General features: G+C 37.3%; 2 protein-coding genes across 2 annotated transcripts; both read left to right on the top strand.

Annotated features, from left to right (window-relative positions):
* Positions 1–1,813: 1,813 nt before the first annotated feature.
* On the top strand, positions 1,814–8,413 carry LOC128886786 (cytochrome P450 6a8-like). The gene is made up of 11 exons (XM_054141950.1): positions 1,814–1,964; positions 2,458–2,840; positions 3,037–3,562; positions 3,699–3,920; positions 4,010–4,261; positions 4,344–4,510; positions 6,182–6,532; positions 6,657–7,182; positions 7,309–7,521; positions 7,638–7,889; positions 7,968–8,413. Exons 2-11 carry the CDS (start codon positions 2,505–2,507, stop codon positions 8,132–8,134), a joined length of 3,012 nt encoding a protein of 1,003 aa, XP_053997925.1. The 5' UTR covers positions 1,814–1,964; positions 2,458–2,504; the 3' UTR covers positions 8,135–8,413.
* Positions 8,414–8,832: 419 nt separating this feature from the next.
* LOC128886787 (uncharacterized) lies at positions 8,833–16,461 on the top strand. Its single transcript, XM_054141951.1, has 11 exons — positions 8,833–9,072; positions 9,805–10,209; positions 10,395–10,920; positions 11,002–11,223; positions 11,338–11,589; positions 11,651–11,814; positions 13,360–13,740; positions 14,610–15,135; positions 15,221–15,442; positions 15,649–15,900; positions 16,008–16,461. The coding sequence occupies exons 2-11, from the start codon at positions 9,874–9,876 to the stop codon at positions 16,175–16,177; spliced, it is 3,051 nt and encodes a 1,016-aa protein (XP_053997926.1). The 5' UTR covers positions 8,833–9,072; positions 9,805–9,873; the 3' UTR covers positions 16,178–16,461.
* The last annotated feature ends 73 nt before the right edge of the window (positions 16,462–16,534 follow it).

Below are 16,534 nucleotides of genomic sequence, written 5' to 3' on the forward strand. Positions count from 1 at the left end.
TATGCGAATATTAAGAGTAATTACTTGTATGGCTATTAATTCGAATGTACATTGAGAGAAATTAATTGAGGACTACACGTTCGAGAGCATAAAGCTTTCTATACCAAAGGAAACAAGAGTATTCATACTTGTGTATCCGATTCATCACTATCCCGATCTGTCCAAATTGTGATGTGTTCGATATTAATCTGTTTAAAGAAAAAGAAATAACGAGAAGGTATTCGATGAACTTTTGAGCTTTCGTTTTGAATTTCGTTTTCGACTCAAATCCAATACATGCAACTCATTTTGGTTTCGGGAAAGCACAAGCAAGATAACAGTAATAATAGCTGACAAGTATACAACACAATACGGTGAATCGAATATTATACTGTCGAGTCATTATAAGATACGACTCGAGTGACTCAACATTCAAGAGTTCTATGCTCGTTAATCCCTCCTAAAAATACCAAACTATCGGCCTTTCTCCTGATACTATCACCATCCGATGACAAGCAATAATTTCAACGCATATTAAGTCTGTTGGATATCATTTAGGTTAATATGTATCTCCTGTACCATCTAATCTTCGCTACTTTAGGTTAGTCAGTAGTTTTATCTTCATGGGATAAGCTAATATTAGGTTGTCCCAAAAGTTTCTTTCGTAATTTGCACTGAATTATTTTGTACGGTAGTGTTTATATAAATAGACAATCTAATTTCTTAGATGTTGATGTTGTAACAGTAATGGAGCAAAATGAATCGTACACAATTCGATAATGTAACATTAGACATCAAATATTGTGTATGTATTACTTATTAATAAAACGAAAGAAACTTTTAGGACAACCTAATATTTTTAAGTTTCAAACCTAGTCATCCGTCCCCATACACCAACTAAGCATCCGACCCTTGTACACTTACTCACTAACTCCGAATAACAACGATTCTCATTAGTCCTTTCTCTTATTTTCACCACCTTCTGAATCCTTAAACACAAATCTTTATAAGGCACACCAAAACTCCTCTCTCGAGCTTTTTCGTAATATAATACAACAGAAGTAGGAACGTAGCGGTAATGTATTGGGTTGTCCAGAAAGTTCGTGGAAATTTTTAAGAAACATTCAAAGACACGTTTGAATTTCGATATATATTTATTGAATTATATATGTGCCATTTTGTTCCACAATTTTTCCACCATTTAAGGGATGTTCACATGTTAATTTGTTTTCAACCATTCCGATATTCAGACCTGCACCGCCTACTACAAATCGGCATGGACTTTCCAGACAACCCAATAGTTTCTAACTACCGAATTGTATTAGAAACCGAACTTGAAATAAATCGGAATCTAACGAGTCTAAGGATAAAAGTCTACAGTTTAAAACAAAAAGAGTAAATTATGTCTTCATTGCGTTGAACAGAAGGTATACACCTAGTCTTCACACCTATGTATTCAATTTGATTCAACTTATAAATCTATCGTATATTTATAGTTAGTGATCATACTTGGAAACGAATAACCCTTATCTACCATGCCCGAGTTTCTCAAACTTCGCGTTCCAATGGACCACTGTAAATACCATCGTTCGAGTCAAATAGTTTCATATTATTCAACTTAAACTTTGTCCGTAAAATATATTCATAACTTTTAGAATTTTTAGCTCGTTGCTTGAGATTCGAGTTACAGAACTTCGAATATGAATATTTTCTTTACCTCCGAGGGCACGTGGAGTCTGATTTGAGAAACCCTGAACTCGCGACACAAATATCCAGAGCAGAAATCTGGAGATAGCTGCCAGACATAAACATGACTCGACAATTCGTACTTTCGTTTTTATGAGGGGAGGATTAGAATCTCTGCATTATACTGTGGACGACAGTCAGTGCCAGACAGAAAGTATCGCGTTCGTCAGTAAAAGATATCAAACGAGCTAACAAACTCTTCAGAGAAGATTTCAAAGTGAACAAAGTTTCCAATTCAGGTATTACTCACGATTTTCAATTATTACAACGCACCCTATTCTAATTAGGCTTTTTTAATTCTTGAAAAGTGTTTAAAACCTGTGCAATCGTAGAATACTATTTTTCTTTATATGTTTATTTGCGATATTTTATATCGACACATAGTACATTCATTACATTGTCACTGAAATATTTTTTCTTGACTAAATATAAGCGCAAAGCTTTACAATACACCCAAATAAAATGATAACATGCTTCATCGCATACATCGCATCCGCGCTTTGGGTATAGTAATTACCGATATGATGGTAATGTACCGATTGTGTCGGTAAAAAAACAGCGTAAACGGCGCCATCTAGACGTGAAAATAGAAACTATCGAGGACAAATTTGGACGTTTTCCCGATAGAGACGCTGGCACCTAATTAAGCGCGCGAAATTTGACTTAATTATTCGAACATTAAGAGTAATTTCTTCTAAAAGAATACATGAATATATTGTTTATACTTTACAGCACAACACCGCTAACAGCCGAATAATTGACAAACACACAGAGTCAATATGATCAGCACCATGGAGCTGATCTGCGGTATCGCAGCAGTGCTTCTTGCGATGTACTATTATTTTTCCGCGAAATTCAATTACTGGAAAGATCGTGGGGTACCAGGACCGAAACCTATGGTACCATTCGGAAATTTCATGGGTCATACGCTGGGACAAATGTCATTAGTGGAGTACGCTATGAAACTCTACCAGAAGTACAAAGAGGAGCCTATGGTTGGCATATTTGTTAGACGGACACCTACTCTTGTCGTTAACGACGCGGAGCTTGTCAAAGACGTTCTCATCAAGGACTTTCCTATGTTCGCGAATCGAGGATTCTTGGAAAATAAAGTGGTAAATATGCGTACATTCGGCATTTTTCCAATGTTATGTTCCGTTCATTAAGGACGAGAACGATTAATATGGACGAACAATTATATTATATGTAACCGTAACAATAATTTTGTATGTAGCCATTTTTTAAACCCTTTCTTCAGTCTCAGAGCTTTCATGTAATTAATACATAGCTCCTTATTAAAAAAACACATAGGCGGATCCGTTGGACCAACATCTCTTCGTCATGGATGCTTCATCATGGCGACCGCTGAGGACCCAACTTTCGCCGGTGTTTACCTCTGGCAAACTTAAGGGAACCTTTTCCCTCATTCTCGACTGTGCTAAACAGCTGGATGAATATCTGGACTACCTAGTAGCAAAACGAGAACCCGTCGATGTCCGAGAGCTGGCTGCGAAATTCGCCACCGACGTGATCGGCAGCTGCGCGTTCGGGATCGACATGAACTCTCTATCAGACGCTGAAAGCGAATTTCGTAAAATGGGCAAAGAAGTCTTCGCCAAAGATTTAAAGGGGGTGCTGAGATTCCGAGTCAAAGAATGCATACCAAAGCTGTTCGATTTACTTGGTTACGTATTGCCGTACAACGAATTAACGAAGTTTTTTATTAAGATTACCAGTGAAACACTGGAATACAGGGAGAAGAATAACATCGTTAGGCCCGATTTTATGAATATACTTCTGGAACTCAGAAGGCATCCAGAAAAAGTTTCCGATATTGGTAGGTTGGATTTATTCGTATAAATATATACGAGTTCAGATGAAGAGAGATTGAGTAGTGGTTTCGTGCGAGTTAACATGAAAAACTCAATTTTTGTTGCATCGTTTGATTGACGACTTTGATTGTTATCTAACAGAATTAACGGAAATGGTACTTGCTGCCCAAGCGTTTGCCTTCTTTGCGGCTGGGTTCGAAACCTCCTCTGGCACCATTAGCCACGCTCTATACGAATTGGCACTCAATCAGGATATACAGGAGAAGTTGCGACAAGAAATTAACGAATATCATACGAAGTACAATGGAGATTGGAAATTCGAGACCCTGAAGGAAATGGTATACTTAGACAAGATTTTCCACGGTAGGCGTTAACGATGATCGGTAAATGTTAATTGCCAACTACCGCCGAACATTTTCAGAAAAATCAAAAATATTATTTTTTGTTTGTAGAAACGTTGAGGAAGTATCCAGTTTTCGCCTTTTTAATTAGAGAAGCAACGGGTGACTATACATTCCGAGGAACGAAAGTATCCATTACGAAGGGCACGAAAGTATGGATACCAATATACGGCTTTCATTGGGATCCAAACATTTATCCTGAGCCAGAGAAGTTCATTCCTGAAAGGTTCGACGAGGACGTGAAAAAGACGAGGCACGCGATGCATTACTTACCCTTTGGCGATGGTCCACGAAATTGCATCGGTACGAGGAAAAAATTCTATTAAAAATAATTCCACGGAATCGGGACTTGATTCGAGTACACGTTTGAAATTTTCTGTTCCAGGTGCACGTTTTGCAATCTTTCAATCGAAAGTTGGAATTATTACTATTATCCGTAATTACAAGGTCGACGTTTGCGAGAAGACACCGATCCCTTACGAATATCATCCACTCGCGTTTGTATTGGCTCCTAAAAATGATTTGTACTTAAAGCTGACCAAGGTCGAAAAGTAGAGTAAAATTTTCATATAAATTATATACGAATTGCATTAGTTTTCACAGAAATTCGAATATCATTTAATAAAGAGACAGATCATCCTTAAGTGTTTTACTATGTATGAAAATGTTGGCTTCGTTAAGGTAGTTTTAAGTAATTAAATATTTAATCGAGACTGACTTTGCTATCGTGTATATAGAAATGAATGAATTTGTTCTTGTTTGTGTAACGTATAGTAACGTAATTCTACTATTTAATTATATAAGAATGATAATACTCAGGGTTACTATATTAGTTTTCTTAATAGCTGTACTGTTTTGATCAATGTCAAAACATTCAGAATTACGTATTTCATAAAACGTATTATAAAAATTCTGTATACAAGTTACTCCAACAGACCAAAACAGCTAAAAAAAATCAGTTTTTGATTTTTCAAACTACGCATCACACCCAGTCATGAAATAAATTTGATTTATTTCACAACAAGTCGAGATAGAGATTTGAAACTTGGCAAAGATTAGTCTTTTATGATAACCTATCGAAGATATCACCGTCAATCGAAATCGGTTTAAGGGCACTTTTGATCCCCATATACGCTTTATGTACACGCGAGTATGAATGAGTATATCAAAATCGATTGGTTTAATCTATGTTAATAAAACGTATGATAATGTATCTAAATTGGTTACTTCATGACTTTAGCGAGATTTATATATATAGTTGCGGTTATATATAGTACATGACATAACGATAACAATGACAGCATTAATTGATACTTGAGAAAAAGGCTTTATCGGTACTTGTTAATATTACCGACGTCATTGGTTTCAGTTAGCAGATAACAATATGTCTAGCAGCGCAAATAAAGATAAATTGTACCTAATACCGGTAGTTAAAAAATATTGTTTCTATTAGACGATAAGTGTATCAGCGTAATTATGAAAGAACAATTTCCAAGATCAACGGTAGAGTCACTATCTCGTAAACATAATTTTCAACAATTTGATGATATAATTCTGTTTTCCTTATTAGCTTTTGCCAAGTATTTCTTGTTACGTATACCCCATACAGAGACCTGAAACCGGTCCTAGAGTCGACCTTGACCAGTTATAGACTTAAAAAATCTATCCATCGCAGATAGTCGTCGCGCGATTGATAAGAGTCATAGATCATGATTTATTGTAAAGGAGTTCTGAAGTTAGAGTGATTCTTCTTATGCAAGTCATCGTTCGTGATTCTTTATCAATTGCTCTTATAAAGTTGTATCCAATACATACGAGAAAACAAGCGACTTGTATACAAAAGAACGTCCGTAAAGTTTTTAGTCTTAATCAACACTGAACCGCGAGATACGACGAACCTTTATTTATTTGAGCCAGTCTCTCGTGAGAACTTGATGTGAAGAAAATTGTACCCGTGAGTGTTCAAGATCACGTAACTTGTTTTTTTTTTTTTACGTACAACTCGTTGAAAAAACGACGTAGACTTAAAAGTGTTTTTATATTATTTTCGGTTTCGTTACCCCTATAGAAATCTTTTCATTTGTAAAACGAAATTGTCAAAATTTCAGAATATTTTTATTATCAGTTCGATACTTTCATTGTTGCGCCATAATGTTCTTAAGAACATTAGTATTCCACGTGTGACGTATATGAATAACTATTCTTAATTATTATTCTATCAAGGAAAGACGATACAGTATGGCGGACTATTACATAATATTGGGCAGCCTCGCCATAACAGTTGTGGCATTTTGCTACTATTGCATTTCCAACTATGATTTCTGGAAAAATCGTGGCATACGCGGACCAAAGCCCACGATTTTCTTCGGTAACGTCAAAGATGTGACCATGCAGAAAATAGCCATAAGCACTTTCGTGAAGAAACTGTACGACGAATACAAACACGCGCAAGCGATTGGAATATTTCAAGGGAGTACACCTACTCTCGTCGTCAAAGATCTAGACCTAATCAAGGACGTCCTTATTCGAGACTTTCCTCTATTCGCAAATCGTGGAATACCTACGTTCCCAAAGGTAATCGCGAATAAATGTCTTTAATTCGAGTCTAATAGTCTAATGTGTGTTTAGCAAACTAACGAATGTAAACGTTATCTCCTCTATTTAAAAGCAAACGTATTAATTACAAAATTGTTCAAAGGTGGAACCGCTGTCAGAACATCTCTTCCTGCTGAAATCTGAAAGATGGCGACCGTTGAGGGCAAAACTCTCGCCAGTATTCACGAGCGGCAAACTGAAAGATATGTTTCCTCTCGTGGTGGAGTGCGCGAATCATTTGGAAGAATATCTGGACAAATTGGCGAAAAACAAAGAACCCGTGGAATGTCGCGATTTGTCAGGAAAATTCACAACCGACGTAATCGGTAGCTGCGCTTTCGGTATCGAGATGAGCTCGTTTAAGAACGAAGACAACGAATTTCGTAAAATGGGCAAACAAATCTTCCTGCCTTCTACTAGAACATCGCTTAGGAATGCCTGTAAACAGATTGCACCGTTCTTGTATAGTATTTTTGGTGGTGTATTGCAACCACCAGGCATTGACGAATTCTTCACAAATGCGATCGTTGACGCGATAAAGTATAGGATGAAACACAACGTGGTTCGACCCGATTTTGTCAACACGCTGATGGAACTTAAGCAACACCCACATAAAATAGAAAACATTGGTAAATGGTTTCAAATTTTGCTTAAAAATGTTCTATGTCTTGTACCCGAAGATATCACTGTACCGAATCAATCGTTCAATAAGCGATTAATCGAATTCTTACCGGAATCGCTTTTGCATTTCACAGAATTGACCGACTCGCTGCTCGCGTCGCAAGCGTTCGTCTTCTTCGTAGCTGGATTCGAGACTTCCTCGACGACGATAAGTTTTGCGCTGTACGAATTAGCCCAAAATCAAGAAATACAGGACAAATTACGAGCAGAAATCAGGGAGACGTGTCAGGAGGGGGTAACGTACGAAAAAGTGAAACGGATGAAATATTTAGACGCAGTGTTCCAAGGTGCGTATTTTCCAACAGATTACGCTCAAGCAGAAAAGTGAATAACATTTATTCTAGAGCTGATTCGAAACCGGTAAGCTCTACAAATTTACGATTAAATATTTTTGTTCGCACAGAGACGTTAAGAAAGTACCCCGTACTGTCGGTACTAGAGAGACAAGTATCCGAAGATTACACATTCAAAGGCACAAAAATCACCATTCCAAAAGATACGATAGTTTGGATACCGGTACATGGAATTCATCATGACCCTCAAATTTATCCAGACCCTGAGATTTTTAACCCTGAGAGGTTTACCGATGATGCTGTCGCTTCCAGACATCCTATGAGTTATCTACCCTTCGGTGACGGACCAAGGAACTGTATAGGTACGCGTAATATAATTAAACTGTATCGGTACGTGTATACAATTCAAATATTAATATTGTTCAAACGTATACTTTCAGGTGCCCGTTTCGCGCATTACCAAAGCAAAGTTGGACTCATTACGATTCTTCGAAACCACAAAGTCGACGTTTGCGAAAAGACAACGATTCCGTTCAAAGCTATGAAAGAGTCGTTCCTGTTGGCACTCGAAGGAGGCGTGTATTTGTCTATCACGAAAGCAGAATGACTTTTATAAATTTTATTTTCAATGCATATATGTTTACGAAAATTAAAATATACTATCACAGGTAACGAGATTAAAAACAACATTGCAATGAAACATCGACTATCGAAGTCTGTGTAAATATTAAAGAAATATTCATGATTTTGTGTACACGTATATATTTAAGAACGAAAGCGTTAGTTACAGAGCGTTTGTGAAATAGAAACAGACGCCATCTTTTAAACTGAATGTATAACTTTATAATTTTGTAATAAAACCAGCATATCTTTGTGTAGTACAACATTTTTTTCTGACGTTTTTTCAAACCCTTCTTATCAAAAACTTTTAAGCGAGTGATCGAACATGAATAATTCCGACGCATATCTTTTTACAAAGGATAAGCAGTAAATTTTAGAATGGCTGACACGTGAATTTCCTTACATTTTGAGCAGCGTATGTAATAATAGAAAAACTAGTTCGTAGTTGTTATTTGGGTACTTGTACTATTTTTATTAAATCAAGTATAGAAAAAGAAGAACTACGAATTTTTCCCGCTCTGATCTTAAATTCTGTCGAGTTTCTCGCAGTTTTCCATCTACACAGTCCGTTATGATACAGGAGAATATTTTCCGATAAGATTCAGTGAAACAATAATGATATCTTTTATAGCGTGACTCAGGATGATTAGCCGTTTTTAATCTAGCCGTTTTCTCCGTGCACGTGTATAGATCATTGGAAGTCGTGTATTGATGTCAGTTCTAGTGAATAGCGAGTGACGAGCGATGCAAAAATATTGTAATATTAATTGTTAGATGAAGAAATCGCAAAAGGACACATGTTTACGTTATTCAGATAATTGTACATTTTGTTACGTTGCATTTGGATGAAAGTAGGAGTTTCGATTTTGTTCCCCAAGGGCGTATAAATCTTCGGTACGCCACTGCTCGTAATCGTGTAGCTATGTAAGTATGTAACAGTTAAACACGTTTGCGCTCATCATCCGTGACAGTATTGCGTTGCTTTATTTGTAAGTCACACGTTATTTAATCTCATCGTTATTATATTACCATTATCATTATTACTGTTATTAATATCGATTCATCTTTGCTTTCCTCTTAGTTCCTTTAACTACGCAGCCATTTTCATCCTTTTTACTAGTTGCTCTCTGCTCCGTATCTATATAACTTGATTAACTTCAATTGACCTCTTTAGGCCACATCATCATAAAACTAACATCGCTTTTGCATTTATGTCACACAAGTTTGTTCTATACGTTTAATAAATGGCGAACCTAGGCCGATGAATTCGATAAATTCTCATTGATCTCAAGCCTCCAATTGATTTTATTTCAATTTAGAAATCGAAGCAAGTCATAACCAGTCGTGTTACGTCTCTCGTGACTCGATTTATCTTCGTCGATACAAACGGTTTCTACTACTTTTCTTAAACACCTTATCATTTTATTTACGTTCTCGCCAATTATGACTATAGATCCCGCACTTAGCATTATCTCTAACTGAAACGAAATCCTCAGAAGCTACATTTCGGCTTTACAAATACGTAGAAAACGTCCAATTGATTATCTTAAAATAATCCCTCGCGCTTACTCGTCACAAAACTGCAAATAAGTCTTTGAACTTAAGAAGAATGATACACGATAAGACTGCTTTTTACATGTAATAATAATTATCTAGACTCGAGTTCGAATCAACATTCCTCAGTGAACTGTCGACTGGTCGCGAATAACGACTGTATTAATCAAGATGACAGACTACCTTCAAGTATTCAGCGCGATTGCTGCAGTGTTGGTCATCTTGTATTATTACTTCACCTCCACCTTCGACTTCTGGAAACGACGCGGTGTGCCTGGACCTCAACCGATAATCGGATTCGGCAATATCAAAGATATCATATTCGCCAGACAATCGTTGGGCAACTATGTGACGAAAATTTACAATGAATATAAAAACGAACCCATGATCGGGATGTTTATGAGGAGAACGCCCACGTTGGTTGTGTGCGATTTGAATCTTGTCAAGGACGTTCTTATCAAAAATTTTTCCACGTTCGATGACCGAGGAAACAACGTTTTCGAAAAAGTATGTACGCAAAATTGGACATACAAAACAGGTCGCCTAAATAACTTGAATATTCTGAATGGTAGAAAAAGAACGATCGAAGTAAAAGTTGTTTAGCTGTTCAAGCTTAATTTCAAAAATTTTAATTAGCCTTGAAGCATCTGTTTCTCGAAATAAGATATTTTTCTTCGTTTACGTTAACACAGGCGGAGCCGTTGTCCGTGAATATCTTCAATTTGGAGCCAGAAAGATGGCGAACGCTGCGAACGAGACTCTCGCCAGTGTTCACGTCCGGCAAGATCAAAGAGATGTTTCCTCTGATACTGGAATGCTCGGAACAATTAGAGAAATACTTGGAGAAATTAGCGGAGGAAGGAAAGGCGGTGGAGTGCCGTGAAATGGCGGCAAAATTCACTACCGATGTAATTGGAAGCTGCGCGTTCGGAATCAATATGAACGCGCTCTCGGAGGAGGAATGCGAATTTCGACGAATGGGAAAAGAGATCTTTACGTTTCGTCCATCGAGGCTCGTGAGGCTAGCCTTTAGAGAATCTATGCCGTGGTTGTACAGAATAGTTGGTTGTCTGTTACCACAATCAAAAGTCAATATATTCTTCACGAAAGTTATCTCTGAAACTATGGCTTACAGGAAACAAAATAACATTGTCAGGCCTGACTTTGTAAATATGCTCATGGAACTGAAGGACCACCCAGAAAAACTGCATAATATTGGTAAGTACGCGGACGTTAAATCATTTACCTACTAGTATATGAATTTTTCCCGAAAGACTGGGTACAGATTTTATCTTCCAGAAATTACGGACACTATTCTCACTGCACAAGCTGTCGTGTTTTTTGCGGCCGGTTTTGAGACGTCTTCGACGACTATCGGTCATGCTCTTTACGAAATGGCCCTGAACCCTCATATGCAGGATAAACTACGAGAAGAAATTAGAGAATGCAATGAAAAAACTAATGGAGATTTCGACTACGAGAGCGTGAAGGGAATGAAATATCTGGACAAGGTATTCAAAGGTATGCGTATGCTATTAGAAATATAATTAGTGAAAAAACGAACGAAGTTATCGTTTTACTATTAAAATGACTTGACCACCAAAATATTTATTAAATTGTATTTCTACTTGACAGAAACGCTTAGGAAATATCCACCAGGAATGATTCTAAGACGAAAAAATAACGAAAATTATACATTTAATGATACAAAAGTATCAATTCCTAAGAATACTAGAATTCTTATTCCGGTATATGCGATCCATCACGATCCAAGTGTCTATTCAAACCCAGAAACTTTCGACCCTGAAAGGTTTAACGAGGATGCAGTTGCTGCAAGACATCCTATGAGTTATTTACCTTTCGGCGATGGACCGAGGAATTGCATTGGTAATTTTAAAAACGATATTTCAATGTTTTCTAGAGCTTCTGTTTTTAATTCTCTTTGTAGGAGCTCGATTTGCAATTTACCAAACCAAAGTAGGCCTCATAAAGATGCTACAAAATTTCAAGTTCGACCTTTGCGACGAAACAATTACATCATACGTTCAGAATCCCATTTCCCTGGTACTGAGCCCGAAAGGAGGACTACGTTTGAAGATAAGTAAAGTGGAAAATTAAATTAATTATGTTAAGATGTGATTCGAGCAAAAGCATTAGAAAACTCCAGTTTTCCAATCGTGTAATTGCGAAGTACACGTATATTTATATCGTATTAATCAAACGCAGGCGTTCACTGCAGAAGTGAAGTTACTCGAAGTCGTTCAAAATAAAGAGACGAGAAGGAGACGAATAAAGTCCGTACTGTTTTATTTTCCCAAAGTCTGTTCAGGTTCACGTACACGCGTTAATGGTCTTGACAAAACTACGTCGAGATATATGTGACAGTAATTGTAATAAACTGGGCATAATCCCCATTAAAGTTGGTAAATGTGATAAATTATGGAATATCTATGAAATTGACCGGTCATTTTATATAATCCTCATCTCGTAATGGCGAATGTTATCTGCTGTGGAAGACTGTTATTCGTGGAATACAGCCCTCGCCAATTGTAATTAGATTGGATAGTAAAATATTAATTGAATCCCAGCGAAGTAAAGAAAAAATCGATTCTTAAAAGATACCAAGAAGGTACCAGCGGTACCGACGTCGGTATTTCAGGTGAACAGGATTTCCAGAGCTGGCATTCTTGAACGACGAGTACGTTTCAGGCCAATCATTATCGTTGAAGTCGGTAGTGCAGTACGTGAGTGAAAACTCTCATTGCGCGACGGATCTATCCCACAACAAATGGAGTCACCACAGTGGCACTGATAGTAGCTTCTCTGTTCGGCGTGTATAGACTTAGCTAAACAATTACATACTCCGACGTTAATACTCCTTCTACACATCTTACAATCATCCATGACAACGATGTTAACCTAGTGTGAGAGTGCAATTTAACCTTCACACTAATATCTGTAAGTGAAGATAACAATTTACGATCGGGTCCATTATCTCCGAGTTTCCTCAAATCGAGTTAGTCCGCTAGATTCCGTGTCGTAGAGTGCATCGTTCTTTCTTCTCTCTAAAGGTACTCAGGTATGGATTTTTCGTTCTCTCGTGTTTTCTTGGTACCGTGACTTGCATTAATGATAACGCATTATTCAGTTATCCGCAGTTTGATTGATATGACGCAATACGGTTGTGTGTTAGCTTCTCTCTTTATTCGAGTAGTATATGAAGTGTAAACATTGCATGAAGTTTCATAAAAAGTGATGCTGTCTTTACATCAAATGCGAGTTTAATGGTATGAAAATTTATGAATAAATTGTTCCTCTATTCGTTAATAAAGAAGTAAAAACCAGAAGTTTGTTGAGATATGCGTTATTAGCAACTGCGTAATGGATAATATGCTTATATTTAAAAAATAAAATTACAAACTTCTATCACTTTGATATCAAACGTGTGCGTTTTCAAATTAACTGCAGCTATGAAATTTAATTATCTATATTTCTTGAAGGTAAAGTGGAATATTGATGCGAGAGTCGTTTGTAAGTATTTGCGAAGACTAGCCAGAGTAACTGGTAATAGAACTTTTCCGTGCAAGAATTTAATCTAAGCGAGTTTAGGACTAGAGTAATAATAATAATAATAATATTACTATGCAGAGAATTTGATTCGTTAAATCTCATCGTTCACTGGACTATGATCGCGGAGAAACAATGCCAAGCTACCTAGAAATATTTTGCGGTATCGCCGCGTTGATTCTCGCGGTCTACTATTACTTCGTTTCGCCTTACGATTTTTGGAAAATTCGCAATGTTCCGGGGCCGAAACCTGCTCCGCCGTTCGGTAACATAAAGGACGTTATGTTGCTGAGGACGTCGTTAGCCGACTACTTGAAAAAGCTCTACGAAGAATACAGAAATGAACCGATGATCGGAATATTTACGAGGAGAACGCCCGTCCTTATTCTTCACGATTCGGATGCGATAAAAGACGTTCTGATAAGAGATTTCTCTAAGTTTGCTGATAGAGGAATCAATGTTAATGAAAAGGTATGGTAATCGCAACTGTCTTCGATAGCTATATATCGCGCAGTTTCTACCGTCTATCAATGGCTAAATAAATCTAAATTAATTTTAAGCCGCTATAAATACCACTGTCAATAGATTAGATACTTCATAAATACTAAGACTGAGTTATGTTTACGTTCAAATATCATTCATAACCGGCTAATGGTTTATTTAAATATCTGATGAAAGTAATATCGGCGCTACTGTCAAAGCATTTCTGAATTCTCTCTACGGCATAACGTGCTGTGTCAGGTTTCCTTTCGTAATTATCAGATGATTATAATGTAAACGATTCTTTTTTGTTCGTATGGTGGAGAGTTATGTCTTCCGCAATATACAGGGTGTCCCAAAAGTCGGGGAGGAGCCGGAAATGGGGGGTAGCTGAGACGTTTCTGAACAACAATTTCCTTTGCAAAAATGTCGGATGGGGCTTCGTTAAGGAGATATTAAGCGAAAACCCCGACCAATCAGAGCGCGCGTAGACCGTTGGAGCGGCCGCGGTAGCGAAGGCTACGCGCTAGGTGGTAGCGTCAATGTCCTTCGATGCACGTCGAGTCACTTGTTCGCGTACAAGCGCGGCCGCCAGCGCGTAGCCTTCGCTACCGCGGCCGCTCCAACGGTCTACGCGCGCTCTGATTGGTCGGGGTTTTCGCTTAATATCTCCTTAACGAAGCCCCATCCGACATTTTTGCAAAGGAAATTGTTGTTCAGAATCGTCTCAGCTACCCCCCATTTCCGGCTCCTCCCCGACTTTTGGGACACCCTGTAGATAAAACTTGCTAATGATGCACATTTATCGGATTCATTTGGTTACATTTAAATAACTAAACATTTAATTTCTACAATTCCAGATGGAACCACTTTCTCCGCATTTATTCAATTTAGAACCAGAAAGATGGAGACCGCTGAGAACGAGACTTTCGCCAGTGTTTACGTCTGGCAAAATCAAAGAGATGTTTCCTCTCATAGTAGAATGCTCGGAACACTTAGATAAATATTTGGAAAAATTGGTGGCGAAAGGAGAACCGGTGGAATGTCGCGAATTAACGGCAAAGTATACAACCGACGTAATCGGTAGCTGCGCTTTTGGGATTGAAACGAATGCACTGTCCGACCAGGAAAGTGAATTTCGTCGAATGGGCAAAAAGGTGTTCGCATCTACTTTTTGGCAATTGGTGAGATTCCGAATGAGACAAGCTGTACCGTGGTTTTACAATTTACTTGGTTACATAGTACCGCCGTCGGATATCACAACGTTCTTCACGAAAGTCGTTGTTGACACCATGAACTATAGAGAAGAAAGTAAAACTGTCAGGCCTGACTTCATCAATATGCTTCTAGAACTTAAGAAACACCCCGATAAGCTGGAAAATATTAGTAAGTACGACAATGTCGTGGAATAAACCTGCACCCGCCTTACTTACAATATTTTTTCGATGATCATTCTTATCTTCTTTTACAGAATTAACGGATACTTTACTGACTGCGCAAGCTTTTGTTTTCTTCATCGCCGGTTTCGAGACCTCCTCGTCAGCGATGAGCAACACCCTTTATGAACTGGCGCTAAATCCTGATGTACAGGACAAATTGCGAAAAGAAATCAGGGAATACTGTGATAACAACGATGGCGAATTAAAATACGAACAGATCAAAGATATGAAGTATTTGGATAAAGTATTTCGAGGTATTCCTTGATCATAAAATTCATACCCTCCAAAACATACTACTAGATGGCAGAGTACATAAACCTATTTCTTACAAGCTTCGTTAGGCAAATAATTATATTTAATATCTTAGGAGTCATTTAGAAAATTAGGACAATCGAAAACAAAATTTTAATTGAACAAGACTTACGGAAAAATTAACGAAGCTAAATGTTTATCTAAACAGAGGCTTTAAGAAAGTATCCACCTGGACCAATATTGATGAGAAAATCTATCAGCGATTACACTTTCGAGAGTACGAAACTTACGATACCAAACAAAACTATGGTGTGGATACCATTATTTGCTATTCATAGAGATCCCAAGATTTACCCAAATCCAGATGCTTTTATGCCCGAGAGATTTGACGACGATGCTGCTTCGGCTCGCCACCCCATGAATTATTTACCCTTCGGCGATGGCCCAAGGAATTGCATTGGTACGTAAACAGAATAATTTTTTCCCCCGTTAAATCCATAAATAAACGATTTTTTACTCGAAGGTATTATTAATACATTTTTATTTTTGACCATTGTCAATTTTCAGGCGCACGATTTGCAGTCTTCCAATCAAAAGTTGGACTGATAAAGATACTTCGCAATCACAGAGTCGATGTTTGCGAAAAAACAATGATTCCGTACGTATTTGACAGAGGTGCTTTTCTATTAGCACCGAAGGGAGGGATATACTTAAAGATAACAAAAGCAGAAAATTAATGTAATAGATGCAAATTTAATATTACTACTACTAAATAGTTGTTGAATTTCAAAAGTATTCTGAAGATCATTGAAAAGATGTATTAGAAGCAATACTGTCCAAACTGATAATTATATGTGAGCTTTTGTAAAACTTATTATTGTTACTGTTATTCTACTATAAACGTTACGACAATATGAAGAAATTGCAATATTTTTACATGTTTCTATACCGTGCAACTCTATGTAACAAACAGTATTTTTTACTAAACAGTTAGAAAAATATAACATTTACGAAATAAAAACAGTGGGCCTTTAATTTTACTATTCCTTAAAATTTCATCATTTTGTTCTTCGTAAAAAAATTCTTTCATATTA

Source organism: Hylaeus anthracinus, unplaced genomic scaffold, assembly GCF_026225885.1.
Source record: "Hylaeus anthracinus isolate JK02 unplaced genomic scaffold, UHH_iyHylAnth1.0_haploid 11985, whole genome shotgun sequence".
Taxonomy (NCBI): Eukaryota; Metazoa; Arthropoda; class Insecta; order Hymenoptera; family Colletidae; genus Hylaeus; species Hylaeus anthracinus.

Bases quoted from the DNA above. Each gene is read 5' to 3' on its own strand.
- LOC128886786 (XM_054141950.1), top strand. From the start codon at position 2,505: ATGATCAGCACCATGGAGCTGATCTGCGGTATCGCAGCAGTGCTTCTT. The intron at 4,262-4,343 runs GTACGAGGAAAA...TTTCTGTTCCAG, and splicing joins TGGTCCACGAAATTGCATCG to GTGCACGTTTTGCAATCTTT. The intron at 7,890-7,967 runs GTACGCGTAATA...GTATACTTTCAG, and splicing joins CGGACCAAGGAACTGTATAG to GTGCCCGTTTCGCGCATTAC.
- LOC128886787 (XM_054141951.1), top strand. From the start codon at position 9,874: ATGACAGACTACCTTCAAGTATTCAGCGCGATTGCTGCAGTGTTGGTC. The intron at 10,210-10,394 runs GTATGTACGCAA...ACGTTAACACAG, and splicing joins GAAACAACGTTTTCGAAAAA to GCGGAGCCGTTGTCCGTGAA. The intron at 11,815-13,359 runs AATTAAATTAAT...CAGAGAATTTGA, and splicing joins TGAAGATAAGTAAAGTGGAA to TTCGTTAAATCTCATCGTTC.